At 45.4% G+C, this 15250-nt stretch overlaps 1 protein-coding gene across 1 annotated transcript in view; it reads right to left on the bottom strand.

The window, feature by feature from the left end:
• Positions 1-5187: 5187 nt before the first annotated feature.
• The window catches only part of ANXA3 (annexin A3), a 542330-nt gene continuing 532267 nt past the window's right edge, over positions 5188-15250 (bottom strand). Inside the window, exon 13 of the mRNA XM_069626342.1 lies at positions 5188-5394. Within this exon, the coding sequence (XP_069482443.1) occupies positions 5335-5394 (60 nt within the window). The 3' untranslated portion in view covers positions 5188-5334. The remainder of the gene's footprint in view (positions 5395-15250) is intronic.

Below are 15250 nucleotides of genomic sequence, written 5' to 3'. Positions count from 1 at the left end.
TTAGACTAGGTAGTAAATTCCCAGATAGAGTAGGACAAAAGGTGATCTATTTGCACATTTAATAAAAATGCCTAATCTTGAGAAAAGTACAAGCAGTTGTCCACCTCGCAATACTGACCCCTCACACCAATCACCACAATATAGCCTGGGACTGGTGAGCTTATTTATCTATTCTCTCAGGACAGTTTGATTGGTAGCCTCACTGACAGGTGTACTCTTTCTTTCCCTCATTGAACTCCTGTATGGGTGGGTGAAATTCCTAAAATTCACTTTAAGGTTTTGGCTTTTTCCCCACCTGAAATTTCCTTTTGTTCACACATTTAGCTTTTGGGAATGGGCAGAAACATTTACGACTTTAAAAAAATAATTGCATACAAAAAATGACATCCTGGATCGTTTCCTGCCTGAAATTCAATTTTTTCAACGAAAGTTCATTTTTAGGAGCTAAAAAAAAAAAAAAAGAATCCCCTACAAAAATTATAAAGCAGGTAAAAAAACCACCCAGCTGGTGAAACTTCATTGGAGGCAACTTGTGCCCACCTCTAGGTCTAACTCTCCATCTTCATTACGTTCCATGATTGTGTAGGGTTCACATGCTGAGTGTTTAAAAACTTGAATTCAGGGATACCTGTGATTGTATCCGCCCGGCTCCATTACTGTGTTTGTGGGAACTGGAGGTCATCTTGGGTGTAGCTCAAGGTCCCCACCAACCCACGATCTATGGTGGGTGTTCAATGCTAGCGGATTTGCAAGCTGTCTGCTCACTCTACCGTAATGAGTGTGTCAAGCACATGCTCACAAATGGGTTGCTGTGTCCGATGCCAGCTGTCAGGATCTACTAAACTGCTTGCTTTGGTCTTGTCCATATCTAGTTCTACTGTAATCACAAAGTGTCCCCTAAAAAGTTGGACGTGAAGTGGGGGAAGGCTCTGGGGATCCACTATCTCAGGGGTTGTAAACCTTTAGCTTTCCAGATGTTTTGCACTTCAACTCCCATCAACCCTAGCTAGCAGTCAATGGTAAGGGTTCATGGGAGTTGTTTTGCAAAACTGGTGTCGCAAGTTGCAGACCCCTGCCCTATAAACACCCTCCAGGCGTCTTTCAGGGAGAAAATATCTTCCTATGGCCCTCAGGGCCTCATTGTCCCCCTTGAACCGGTTCCCCGACTGACTTTTACTCAGCCATTACTGTGCTCATTCAGGCAACCAGGTTGTTCCCTTTGTGATATTTCGTAGGTTATACATAGATGGTGCATCTTGGACTGTGCTTTTGGTCCACAGGTCCAGACTTAGCCTATCAATTTTGTTTAGTTGGGAAGGCTGATCACCAAAATCATTTCCTCAGATAACCCCAGCACCACAGCAGCAGCTTGCTTCTAATTAAACCTACACCGGGACTTGGGATAGGTCTCTGATCTTAGAGTACACAGGAGATGGTTACTAATTTTTGGGCGAGGAATTGCGAACAGTAGTTTACCCTAATTGCCCTTTAGCTTCTGCGGGAATATGGTAATATTTATCACATTTGCTCCATTGGTTCATGTTTCTTAAGACACAATTTTTTGGGGGTTTCCAGGGACACAGCTGGGCAGAAATAGCTGATAACCATTGGTAGTTCTTGTGCTTTCCGTTGGTATCCCAAGTCTATGTGGCCAAGCTTACCACAGACATAGCACTTGACCACTGGCTGTCTGTGCCCCTGGGGTAATCCTACCACTTGAGGTTAACCCTAAATACAGCAAAGGACTTGTATGTAGCTTCTCTTTCTGGTTGCTCTGTAGGAACCTTCACAGGGACGGGAGACTGCAGCCAGTTCTTTCTTATTCACAGTTATGTTTCCAATGCCCGATGAGCTAATTGAGGTGGACGCAGATGCTGGACTTTGGAGGGGAGACGATGATGCAGTGAGCTACAGAATTGTTTCCGGGCGAAGGATTGTTTAACCTCTAATCTCAGGTTATTCAGCCAGCCCAATCCGATAAAATAACTTGCAAGGTGACTATGGAGATTCTAGGTGGAGACCCCAGCAACATGGTCTGTGATATTCTGGATCATAGTCAAGTCATTAGGATTCCCTTCTTTAGCTCATCACATGTTTTTACACCTGGTAGGCAGTATGAAGTTCTCCAATTAGAAGCACAATGAACTTGGCCCAATGTTCGTTCACCCATTTTCCTGCTTTTGCAATCCTCTCCAAATCTCTCAAGAACACTCCTGGGTCTTCTCCAGAACAGTATTTTTGCAGGACAGCTGGTCGAGAATGCAGTGCCAATTATGTTTTTAAGACCTTAAAGGAGAAAATTGATCTAACTTGGCTCCCAGTTGTTACTTGGGATAAGAGCTGGTCAAATAGATTGACAACTACTTTTGTTAGTATTTTCATGACAATATTGAGCAAACATAGAATGAATAAAGGATCATACCATCTTGTGTGGATACTCATGTGGTTCTCCAAATATTTTGGACTATAGCTTCCATGAGCCTTTACCACTGACTATGCTGTCCAGGGCTGATGGGACTTGATCCAAAACACATTGAGGCCACAGAAGAACGGAGTAGCCATGAATGGGGATCACCAATATCCTGACCTCCTTCGATGATGGCAGAGGAATAGAATTATACCTGGTGGGCATCATAATTCTATGAATATGCTAGCTGGGAAATCCTATAAAAACTTTATGATAAACTCAGTCCCTCAGCCAACTTCCCATCCATGGAATGTTTATCCTAGCAGCAGAATACGGCCATTTATCTGGTGGCTAAGTACCAATATACTTTGTTAAACTACAGATATCTCTTCAGCAGAGAGCTTATATTTCACCCATAAAACCTCTAAACCTCTAAACGTGTCTTCTTTTTTTCTCTAGTAATCCTTTATAAGTCTGCTATTGTTACCCTTTCATCTCTACCAATATTTATTTGCTACAAAACATCCTTTTCTCGAACTAACTATAGACTGGAACCACTTCAACAATTTCAATCTGTTCACTTCCTGTTTTCATTCTTATTTATAGTTGATTTATAATGCTCCCTCCGTGAAACAGTCACTTTTTGGCATCACAAGTGGAATAAGTAGATGTGAGAACTGAACTTTACAACCTAGTTCCATTCAGATAGATTTACCATTATAAGCTAGATTGGCTATATATTCAAATTCTCCACTACTCTTCAAATTTTCATTTTTGCCATTAAAATTGTATGTATATTGCTAGTTTCATTCAAATTCTCCTCTTTGCTTCCAAATTTGTTGTTCCATGTAAACTCTACCCATTCAAATAAACACATGGACCTTAAATGTAATCTCCTCTATAAGAAAGTGTAATTGAAAGAGGAAAAGAGGAGTACAAATAAGGAATAACTGGATTACAACTATGTTTGGGATATTTGATAAAAGTCACAACTGATGAAAATAATTTAGATGGATTAGTATCCGAAAAAATGTATAATTGATTGGAATTGAGCAACAATTAATTTTCATAGGACATCTAAATAAGTGTAAAGTAAGAATGAAGAACGCACTTAGACATTCTCATAGATGGGCTTAACCTTCGAATTGAAAAGCATTTTTTTTTCTTTTATTATATTAAAATACATTCTTTAACTATTCAAAAGGGATATGTTTTCCAATGTATGATTATTTTGGTGAGTGTTTGTGCATTGGCATCCACTATCTAAACTCTCTATGGTTCACCAATTGGGGGACTTTGAAGCAGGATTCCCATGTGGTATGCTATGCAGCAATCTAAGCTACAATTCTAGATGGTAGCACACATGGCTTGCAATTATCCTTCTTATATTTCTTTATTATATTCTGAATAGGTAGGATCTAGAGAAGGGGGGGGAAGATGGAAAGTCCATGGTACATCCAGGATCCTGCAACCAAAGATAGAAACCAAGTACAAAGGTACAACTATTAAGAGCTATTAAGAGATGTGCAACAATGTGCTGACTCATCAAGGAATAGACCGATCACCTAATTTCTGATAAGTGCTACATTTTTTATAGAGTAAATGTGGAAATCTATAGACCCCTCCCCCGCACCTAACATTTGGTGGCATAGGTTGTGGGGGAACACAACAGAAATCTATAATTTACAATATGGTTCAGCCGTATTATAATATATAGGTCAGGCTTCATAAATAATGTGTACAGAAGTCATGAAGCAGACTTGCATAGACCCCTTCCCACCAAGGAAGTTTCTTACTTGTAAAATTGTACGATTTTAGATGGAGCTAATGAGATCAATGGGACAATTTACTAATTCTGCCTCTTTTCTTCAAAATATTTTCTCTCTCTATATATCTATATATAATATTTCGCTATTTAAATATATTTGTTTTGACGAATTGGACGAATTTGTGAATGGCCTATTTAGATGTTGTCAACTACTTGTTCTGAATGCTTTTACGTAATGTTGTTTGTACTTACAAGTGAATGAGATGGTTAAAAAAATGGTTTCGTATGTCTGCATCAATCCCTTAAACTGAACGTTCCCTTTCGCCCTGTAGTAAGGTGCAATTACACACCGATCACTCAGGTTTGTAGTCCTTCCAGCCCAAATCATCAGGCTATGGTCAGATTCCAAGGTCACAATAATTTTACCCACAAATATACTATCACTTTTTGCATAGAAGCTATAGACAGATGATTACAAGGCAGACCTTGTAGCCGCCATATACTAAATGCCCATCTCATAAGTAAAGGTGTATATTTACCACTACACAGTGAAATTGCTACATGCTCTTACCAACAGTATTATCAGTCACAAAAAAAGGAACAGAGTTAATTGTGGCTTCTTGGCAAGACTGTTGCAAATCTGCACAGTAAGGCAGCCTCGAGTCAAATATATGTCTAACATTATAAAACACATTATGTAACCTCAAGGTGATCATTAACAGAAGGGGCTGACTAGAGTCTTAAAGCTTTAGTCTTGCAGGGCCACCCAAAGGTTGCCACTTTAAACACATAAAATTAAACAGAACCACAGACACTACAGAGAAGGTAAAATACCTCAGAGGTGATGAGATTAAAAAAACAAAAAAGAAACTTCATTTCACAGATGTTATTAGCCCCACCGTATCGAAACTCAATGAATTACCCAGCACCCTTTGACTGCATCACTTTCACAAAAACAGGCTATACAAGTCATAAAAAAGAGGACCACCAATCAAAGAAGTTCAAATCCCAGTCAAAATTAAATGTGCTTTAATCTACATTTAGGTCATATTTAAGCGATATTTAAAAGGTTTGTAGTGTTACACATATTGTGTTAGAAGCAAATTAACGCTGTGCTGAAAGGTCATAGCGCTATTGCCAGCTCTTCTAGTTTCCTCTTTTAGTCTTCTCCTCCACAGATCTTCAGCAGTGCGGCTTCATAATCTCCAGTAGTATCAGACTGCACACAAAGATAAACAAACAAATTAGATCCAGCAGTTTATTTATTTTGATTTTTTTTTTTTACGTGGCAACGCAACTGACCTGACAACAAATGTGGGTTCCCTCTGGCAGTTTTATATGTTGTTATACAAGTGACTGCACCCTAACTGTGTTACAATGGCAAATAGTAATGGCAAATTAAATTCACAGTACTAGCCGTGATAAGTGCATGAATATGAGCAGATAATCAACAAATCTGTTTGCAGGTATAAAATAAAGCCAGCACCCAAGCTGTACTGTGATGTGCTTCTGCTTGAGAAAGACATTGTAACGTACTTTCTAATTTTGTTCAGTTAATGGTTTGCATATACTCTTTAAAATAGAAATCATTGACATGAGGCTTCAGAGGTCAATTGTTTTGGTATAGAGGCTGCAGCTACTTTGGTTGTGGATTACGTTTTAAGTAAATGTATTCCTCCAACTAAATGCATTAACAAAACTGTTTATATACAAAAAAAATGTGTAGCACAGTAGAACTAACATGCCTACATTTGATTTAAATTTGCAATGGTTCAGACTTGCAAACTATTTACTAAGGCTTATTCTGAAGTGGCTACATTAGCTTGTTATCAGGAAATTCCATACAGGAGGACTACACGCCCCTGTGACTCTCATATTTACCAGACAAGGAGCTGGAGGAGCCAGCTTCACATTTATTGCTTGCACTCTTTGGAATGCTCTCCCGACATGTATCCAAGAAGAACCAACTTATCTGACCTTCCGTAAAAAACTCAAAACGATTCTATTCAACAAATATACCCAACCATTGTCCTACCATCATTACTGCTTGAACTGTACTACTACCCACTGTTAACTACGGTTTATGGTCTTTGCATCAAAAATGATGCATCGAAATTGAAATGCATCATAAGAAATCCATTGAAACTAATTCATCGAAATGCTAGCTTTTGAATTAAAAGTACATATCCATCGAGTATAGGAATGGACAAGTTTCTATGGATATGTAGTTTTAAATGTAAAAGATAGCATTCTTTTTGACGTTCAAACGTTACATGGAGCTGCCCAATTCTGAAATGTCAGCACTGGCCAGCTCCTTGTAACATTTTTGTGTTCATTGTATATTGAGGGTTTGGGGGGGTGCCCTGTTACTGAATGCGTTTCACCTTGCCCTTCTAGGAAAACTATTTTAGTTGTGCCCAGTGCTGCATGCATTTCATCTTGCCCTGCTAGGTAAAGGATTCCCAGTGCTACATGTATTTCACCTTGCCCTGCTAGGCAAATGACTGAATGAGTTTCACCTAGCCCTGCTAGAAAAACGATTTTAGTTGTGCCCATTTACTGAATTTGTTTGACCTTGCCCTGCTGATTTTGTGTCTAGCTCACAGTTGCTGAATGTATTTCACTTGTCCTGCTTGAAATTCCAATTTAGTTTTGCCATGTGGCTGCTGCGTTCTTCACTAGCTGGCCCGCACCCTCTGTCTCCAAAGGAACCATAACAGATTTAATGAGCCATTTGCAGTTTCACTATGCCAGAGAGACTATCACCGACATCCTCTTCTTGGTTAATGCACCTTATCTATGGACTCACTACATGGTCGGCTTTCTCTCTACTATCGTCTCTTCTCCCATTAATGGTGCCACCTAATGGGAGACTCTCCTTGACCTCTTTGCCATTTCCAGAGTCATCATTAATGTTTAGCTCCATGGAGCCATCATGGTTCAGGGTCCTCAACCCAACCTTCGTCTCTTCGACAGGCTCCTCCCTCGCCTCTCTAACCTCTCCCTCCAGCCAGGCTCCCTTGCCTTTTGTGCCTTCCTCCATTGCACAGCCTCCCTTGCCTTTCCTCACTGTTGTACCCGGCTCCCTTGTCGGCCTCGGCTCCTATGCCATACTTCACTATCCCCCTGGCCCTCTTGCCACCCTCTGGGGCACCACTGTCCCCTGTGCCCCCGCCTCCCTGAGGAAGAGCCCCAAAGATGGCAAGATGCTCCACATAGCCACTCTCAACACCTGCTCTGCCGTCAAACACTCGTCTGACATCTGCAACCTCCTCGAACTCATGGATCTTGATGTGCTCGCCATCACAGAGACCTGGTTCAAGAATAGCTCAGTCAAACTTTGACACACTCCTCCATGAAGGCTACACAATCCTCTCTGCGCCCAGGCCTAAGAAGCCAGGTGGGGGAGTGGCGCCTATCTTCCCAGAATGGATACCTGTGTCCATCATCCCTACTGGTGTCTTCTACTCCTTCGAATGCCTAGTTTGCAGACTCTCACTATCCCCTAAATATTCTCTCATTATGGCCATCTTCTATCAGCCACCAGGCCAGTCCACTCTCTTCCTCTCTGAATGGGCTGACCTGGCTTCCTTCCTATGCCCCTCCTCCTCTCAACTCCTTCCGATGGGTGAACTTAACATTCATCAGGACCCACCTGACTCCTCAGGTCCTTTACGCAACCTTTGCGACTTTCGCCCTTTCCATCCTTCCCTCTGGCCCCACACACACTGCGGGCCACACCTTGGATGCTCTCATCTTTACCGACACCCCCTCGCTATCCCTTTCTTGGATTGACCACTCTTCTCTCAACACACCTGAAGCTCTCCTCTTGCAGTAATACATCTGGCACAGGTACTTGGCTTCATAGTCACCAGACCCATGATAAAAGTGACAGTGGCTGCCTTTGCCGCCTCCTACTCTCCTCCACCCACTCCTTTGGCTGACTCCCACCCTGACACAGCCCTCACTAACCTCAATCTCTCCATCTCCAACACTCTTGACATTCTTCCCCTGTCATGAGGGTCCGACTGAAGCCTTCCAAAAAGTGCAACTCTTGGTACGACTCCGACCTGTCTGCCCTTAAACGCAAGTGTAGGTCAGCTGAGCGGAAATGGAATGCGTCGGGAGAACCATCTGACAAACTGGCCTGCTGGCTCCTTCAAAGGCATTATGGGCTCTGCATCCACACCACGAAAAGAGTCTTTATTCAAGCTTGCATCTCCTTGGCATCAAACAACATGGCCAAACTTTTCAAAGTCTGCAAGGAACTGGCCAATCCTGCAGCAACCTCTTCTTCTGTCACACCCACCCTGGACCTTTGCTCTGCCCTGGCTGCACATTTCACCTAAAAAACCCAAGACACAATTTCCACCCTCTCTTCCACACCACAGCATACACCAATATCAGAGTCTCCATTGGCCACTCCTCTTACCCGCTCTTCTTTTTCGCCCATCACACATGATGAGGTCATCCAAACGGGTGGACCCCTGCCTCTCCAAAATCATTAAAGACAATATCGACTCCGTTGCACCAGCCTTGGCTGATCTCTGCAATGGTGTAACAGGTGTCCAGTCAACTGGTCGACTGCAATTTGGTCGACACCATTTGGTCGAATGCCAAATGGTCGAATTTTTTTTTTTTATATATATATATATATGGGATACATTACTCACCGTAATCGTATTTCTGATGCTTGTATCTGCTTAGATTCACATGCTGTGCATAGGCCGACATCTAGTGGAAGCTGCGGAGTATTACAGTTTGTTTTTCGAAAGTCGAAAATGGGCGTCGACACAGGCGTGCCAGTAATACTATCCCTAGTGTGACGTCCACTGTACCCAAGATCCCTCACGCGTGTAGGATCCTCAGATTGTATTTTTTCTGACATGAGGAAGCATGAGGAGTAGCGTGAGTACAGATAATCCAAGCAGATAGACAGAAAAGGTAAGACTACAAGCAATCATGCGCCTTCTCTCGGAGGGGAGGAAGGGTGGGTCGCATGTGAATCTAAGCAGATACAAGCATCAGAAATACGATTACGGTGAGTAATGTATCCCTTCTGAGGCTTGTGGAATCTGCTTAGATCACATGCTGTGCATAGATTAGCGAGCAGTACCAGAAGAAGGAGGTGGGATGTGAGAAGGGTCATGAGCAAACAGGTGTCTTAGAACCGCTTGTCCCACTTGTGTATCTGTCTTGGAATGAGTGTCAATGCAGTAATGCTGAGTAAAAGTGTGAATAGAGCTCCAAGTAGCCGCTTTGCAAATGGTGTCGAGGGGAACATTTGCAATGAAAGCCAGAGTGGCACCAATGCCTCTAGTAGAGTGGGCCCTTGGCGTAAAAGGCAGAGTCTTGTCAGAAAGAGAGTAACACAGCTGTATACAGTTGATAATCCACTTCGAGATAGCGCCCTTAGAGACGCGATCCCCCTCTCTGCCTGTAGCTACGGAGACAAACAGTTGATCTGTTTTCCTTAGCGGTCTGGTTTTATTTACATAGTATAGGACCGCCCTACGCACATCTAGGGTGTGTAGTTTCACCTCAGCCGAGCTTTGCGGGTTCTGGAAGAAAGCCGGAAGCTCGATGGACTGGTTTACATGGAACTTGGATATGAATTTAGGTGAGAACCTAGGGTGTGTGCGTAAAACCAGTTTGTCCTTGTGGATAGTAAAGAAAGGATCCTGCACTGATAGAGCCTGAATTTCACTGACCCTTCTTATGGAGGTAATGGCTACTAAGAAGGCCGTTTTATAAGTCAGGTGTTTGAGACTACTTTTATGCATGGGTTCGAATGGGGGTCCCATGAGCTTAGCTAGCACCACGTTGAGGTCCCATCCTGGCGGTGGGTTCGAAATAGGAGGGTGAAGTCTCTTTACTCCTTCCATGAAGGCTTTAACCACTGGTACTTTCCACCACGAGACCTTGTTATGGGATGTGGTGTAAGCCGAGAGGGCTGCCAGGTGTACTTTCAGCGAGTTAAAAACCAACCCTGCATCCAGCAGGTGGAGCATGTATGTCACAACGTTGGAAGGAGTGCAATCAACCGGGTTGATTTGTTTATTCTGGCACCAGATAACGAATCTTTTCCACTTATCAAAGTAACAGTGCCTTGTATTTGGTTTCCTGGACTCCTTTAGAATGTCCATACACCTCTGTGGTAATTTGAGATGTCCAAACTCTATGACTTCAGGAGCCATGCTGCTAGGTTCATAGAGTTGGGTTCCTGATGCACTGTTTGACCCTGTTGCTGGGACAGTAGGTTGTACCAGGCTGGGAGTCTGATGGGTTCGCACACCGCCATCCTGCGTAGGTGTGGAAACCATGGTTGTCTCGCCCACATGGGAGCAACTAGGATGAGCGTCATAGATTCCTTGTTCATCTTGTACACCACCTTCCTGATGAGAGGAGTTGGTGGAAAAGCGTACGCAAACATCCCTGACCAGTTCATCCACAGGGCATTCCCTTGGGAGTCCGGCTGGGGGAACCTGGATGCAAATCCTGGGCATTGTTTGTTTTCGCTTGTGGCGAATAGGTCTATAGTGGGGAAACCCCACTGAGAGAAGAGATCTTCTACTACGTCTCTGTGAAGGACCCATTCGTGTTCTTCTGGGAGGGAGTTTCTGCTTAGAGCATCCGCTAGGGAATTGAGCTCCCCTGGAACATGTTGCGATGACAGGAAGATGTTCCGTCTGAGTGCCCATATCCATATTTTCTGGGCAAGCTTGGACAGATTTGGCGAACGAGTCCCCCCTTGCTTGTTCAGATAGAACATGGCTGTCGTGCTGTCCGTCCTGATCTGCACCGACAAGTTCAGTAGATGGGGCTCGAACGCCCTTAGCGCTCGGAATACTGCCAGAAGCTCTAGCAGATTGATGTGGTTCTTGGCTACTGAGTGAGACCAGAGACCCTGAGCTGTGTGGTGGAGATGGTGAGCTCCCCACCCAGTCAGGCATGCATCTGTAGTCACCACGGCTTGTACTTCGGGATCGTAAAAGGGTTTCCCCTTTGCGAGATTCTCTCTTGTCCACCAGTGTAGGCTCTGTACGAGTGTTGGCGAAACGACCACTAGATCGTCCCAATGACCACTTGCCTGAGACCACTGTTTCGCCAACCATTCCTGCATGGGACGCATGCGCAGACGCGCGTGGGGGACCAGGTAAATGCATGACGCCATCATGCCCAGTAACCGCATAGCTTTGCGTACTGTTATCTGTTGACCTGACTGATAATGCGGAATTTGCAGAAGTATATTCCGAATTCTCTCTTCCGAAGGGAAGGTCAATCCTTTCTGAGTATCTAGGATAGCTCCTAGAAACTGTTTTGAGGTGCCTGGCACCAGACTTGACTTTTTCTCGTTGATGGAGAAGCCTAATTCGTGGAGGAGGTCGATAGTCCTCTGAATGTTTGACCTGCAAATTCCTGGGGTTTCCCCCGTTATGAGCCAGTCGTCCAGATAAGGGTACACCGGGATTGCTTCCCTGCGTAGGTGTGCAGCCGCCACCGCCAGTACCTTGGTGAATACCCTTGGTGCTGAAGCTATCCCGAAGGGCAGTACCTTGAATTGGTAGTGGCGACTGTCCACCTTGAAGCGCAAGTACTTTTTGTGCGCTGGGAGCATGGAAATATGAAAATAAGCATCTTTCATATCCAAGGTTGCCATGTAATCCCCCTTTTTTAGGAGGGGGATTACCTCTTGTAGCGTGGTCATACGGAATTTTTGGGGCTTGACATATTTGTTGGCAGGCCGTAAGTCCAATACTGGGCGCATTGTCAAATCTTTCTTTGGCACAAGGAAGTAAGTTGAATAGATACCCTTGTTTACCTGGTGTCCTGGGACGAGTTCTATCGCGTCCTTTTCTAGCAGAATGGCGATCTCCTCGAGAAGGATCCTTTGATGCTCTAGGGAGTGCACTCTTTGTCGTGGAGGATGATTCCGGGGACGCTGCAGTAGTTCTATACAATATCCTGCGGATACTGTTGACAGCACCCATCTGTCTGAGGTGATCCCTTCCCAAGCCTGGGTGAAGGTGGAAATGCGTCCCCCTACTGGGGTTGCGTGGCAAGGGACCCTGAACTGAGCGTCACTGTTTTGGTGGAGGCGTGCCACCGCCCTTGTTGGGGCTGCCTCTGCCTCTTCCACGACCTCTCTTGTTACCCCTGCCGTAACTCTGGGTAGACTGCTGGTTGTTATTCCATTGTGTACCTTGTCCCTGGGCATAGTTGCCTCTTTGTGAATTTTGGCCGCGTGGGCGACGAAAATTATTGTTCCCCCTCTGGTTAGGGGGTTTGTTGGTAAGCTGGCCAAGGGATTTGAGAGTCTCATATTCATCTTTGGCATTTTTAAGTGCGTCTTCGACCGCTTTCCCAAACAATAGGTCGGGTTCCACTGGCTTGTCTATTAAAGAAGCCTGGGTTTCTGTCTTGAATCCCGACTGCCGTAACCACGCATGTCTCTTGATAACAGTACCTTCTGCTATCAATCTCCCTGCGTTGTCAGCGGCGTCGAAAGTTGCTTTTAAAATGCAACCAGACACGGCTCTCCCCTCTGCCGAGATCCGAGCCAGCTGGCCCTTTAACGGTTCTGGAGCAGAGGCAATGAGCGCCGCGACTTCTTCCCATTGATGGCAATTGTAACTAGCCAACAGGGTGGTGGAATTCGCAATCCTTGCTTGGTAGGCGGACGTTGAGGCTACCTTTCTGCCAAACCCGTAAAGTTTTTTGCTCTCCTTGTCGGGAGGAGCTTCTGATGAAGATAAGGGCGTGCCAGCCCTCTTTCTAGTGTTGGTCACCACTAGGGAATCTGGTTTAAGATGTCCCTTTATATACAGAGGGTCAGACTGGGCTGCCCGGAAAATCTTTTCAATTCTGGGGTTGACAGCTCTGGTGAGGTTAGGATTCACCAGGGAAGGATCTATTCTTCGTTGGATGGATTTGAGGATAGGGATGGTCTGAGCGACCGGTCTTCTCTCTCCTACAAACTCCTCCGCGAAGTCCCTTTCCTCCTGTACACCGTGGGTGTCGATGTGGAAGTGTTCCGCTGCTCGAGCGAGAACCTCGTTAAGGAGGGGCTGGTTATCAACTGGAGAGTCAGTAACTGGGGCTTCGCTTTGTACTGGGGAATCTACTCTGTAAATTTCCTGCTCATCTTCTCCCTCCTCCAGGTCCTCATCCTCTGCATAGTAATCTGTCCCGGTTTGTTCTTCCATAATTGCAAACTCCTGGTCCTCTTCAGGGAAAACTTGTCCCTGATAACTGGGGAGTGGAGTAGAATATGGAGTGGAGTAAGGCTGAACCTCGAAGGGTTCAGGTCTTTCGACCCGGGGCTTTTTACTTAGCGGGATAGGATCGGAGGAGCCTGAGGGTGTGGCCCCTTGAGGGTTATATGAAAGAAAGTGTTCTGGGTTCTTATCATAAAAATCAGCCAAGGAAGACATCCTAGACATAACCCTGTCTATGTCTTCACTGGACCATTCCCTGGAACAGGGTATTACTTTAGCAGGTGATTTATTTTCAAGGGTAGACATGTGTTTGCTTGTCTGCTTAGGCTTTACAGGGGTGGAAGGCTGTGCTTTCCGCTGTTTCCCCCCTTCTCCGTGCGTGGAAAAATGTTTTCCCTGTCCCTTGGGGGCCCCAGAGACTTTCGACGCCTGGCGTCGAGGGTCTGGAAAGGTATCTGTGTGCTTCGGGCGTGGGGCCTCACTGGTGTTAACCGCGGTCTCGGTATCTTGGAGCGCGGCCTGGGGGTGGAAGTCGTCTTCGTCTCCCGACGATCGAACTTCCGTTAGTGTGTGTAGCGAGGCACTCTTGGCAAGAGTGGATGATTGCCTTGCGTCGTGAGGCGATCTCGATCGAGAGCGCCCAGAGGACACTGAGTCGGACCGTTCTTTTTGTGCCTCTTTCCGGGAAGTCGACGTCGTCGAGGTCCGGTTGGTCTTAGTGTGTTTAGTGTGTGTTAGGTGTGTAGCGCTTGCGTCGCCGGGGGTCTTCCCCATAGCCGCCTTGCCGGACGACCTTCCGAGGTCGGGGACCTGCGCTCGTCGGCTGTCTTTCGACGCCGTAATGCCCTCGCCGTCCGAAAGTACGGCGTCGCTGCCATCGCTGAAGGCGCCCTCCGCTGCCATGGCCTCCTGCCTGGCGTGGTGGGCCCAACGCTTTGTCGAACGGTCCTTAAGTGTCTTAGGTTTAAACCTACTACACGCTCTGCAGTTCGCTTCGGGGTGATCCCTCGGCAAGCAGAGATTGCACGTGGCGTGCCTGTCGACCCAAGGGTATTTGCGATTGCACTTGGGGCAGAATTGAAAAGGGGTACCCTCCATACGCACCTTAAGGCAGCGGGCTGCTAAGTGTAGGAATATATATAAATGTAACTATATATCAAGAGTGAAGAGTATGTACCACCCCCCACTCTCCCTACTTGTAAGGGCCGAGGCCAGCGGCCTACTAGGCCCGGGCCGAGGCCAGCGGCCTACCGAGGCCCAGATCCGTCGTGCAGCAGTCGACGGTCGATGACTTCTCCAGCCGTCGTCGAGGTTGAGGGTCGACGTTGGGGTGGGGAAGGGAATGAATAAGAATTAAAATTATAATAACAGCAAAAGTATGGCTAAGGCCAGGGAACTCCGCAAGATGCTTCCGACCAGTATGGCGGAAAAAAACAATCTGAGGATCCTACACGCGTGAGGGATCTTGGGTACAGTGGACGTCACACTAGGGATAGTATTACTGGCACGCCTGTGTCGACGCCCATTTTCGACTTTCGAAAAACAAACTGTAATACTCCGCAGCTTCCACTAGATGTCGGCCTATGCACAGCATGTGATCTAAGCAGATTCCACAAGCCTCAGAAATATATATATATATATATATATATATATATGTGTTTTGTGGGTTTTCGTGTGGGGAAAAAAATAAAAAAGAAAAAAAAGGGGGTTGGGGGTGGGGGGACCCCCCCAAAAAAACCAAAAAATGGGTAAAAAAAAAAAAAAAAATTCGACCATTTGGCATTCGACCAAATGGTGTCGACCAAATTGTCTGTCGACCAAATGTTTTCGACCATTTGACTGGTAACCCTCTGCAAT

Source organism: Ambystoma mexicanum, chromosome 6p, assembly GCF_040938575.1.
Source record: "Ambystoma mexicanum isolate Mex_15411 chromosome 6p, UKY_AmexF1_1, whole genome shotgun sequence".
Taxonomy (NCBI): domain Eukaryota; kingdom Metazoa; phylum Chordata; class Amphibia; order Caudata; family Ambystomatidae; genus Ambystoma; species Ambystoma mexicanum.
This window is presented reverse-complemented; position numbering and strand designations above follow the sequence as displayed.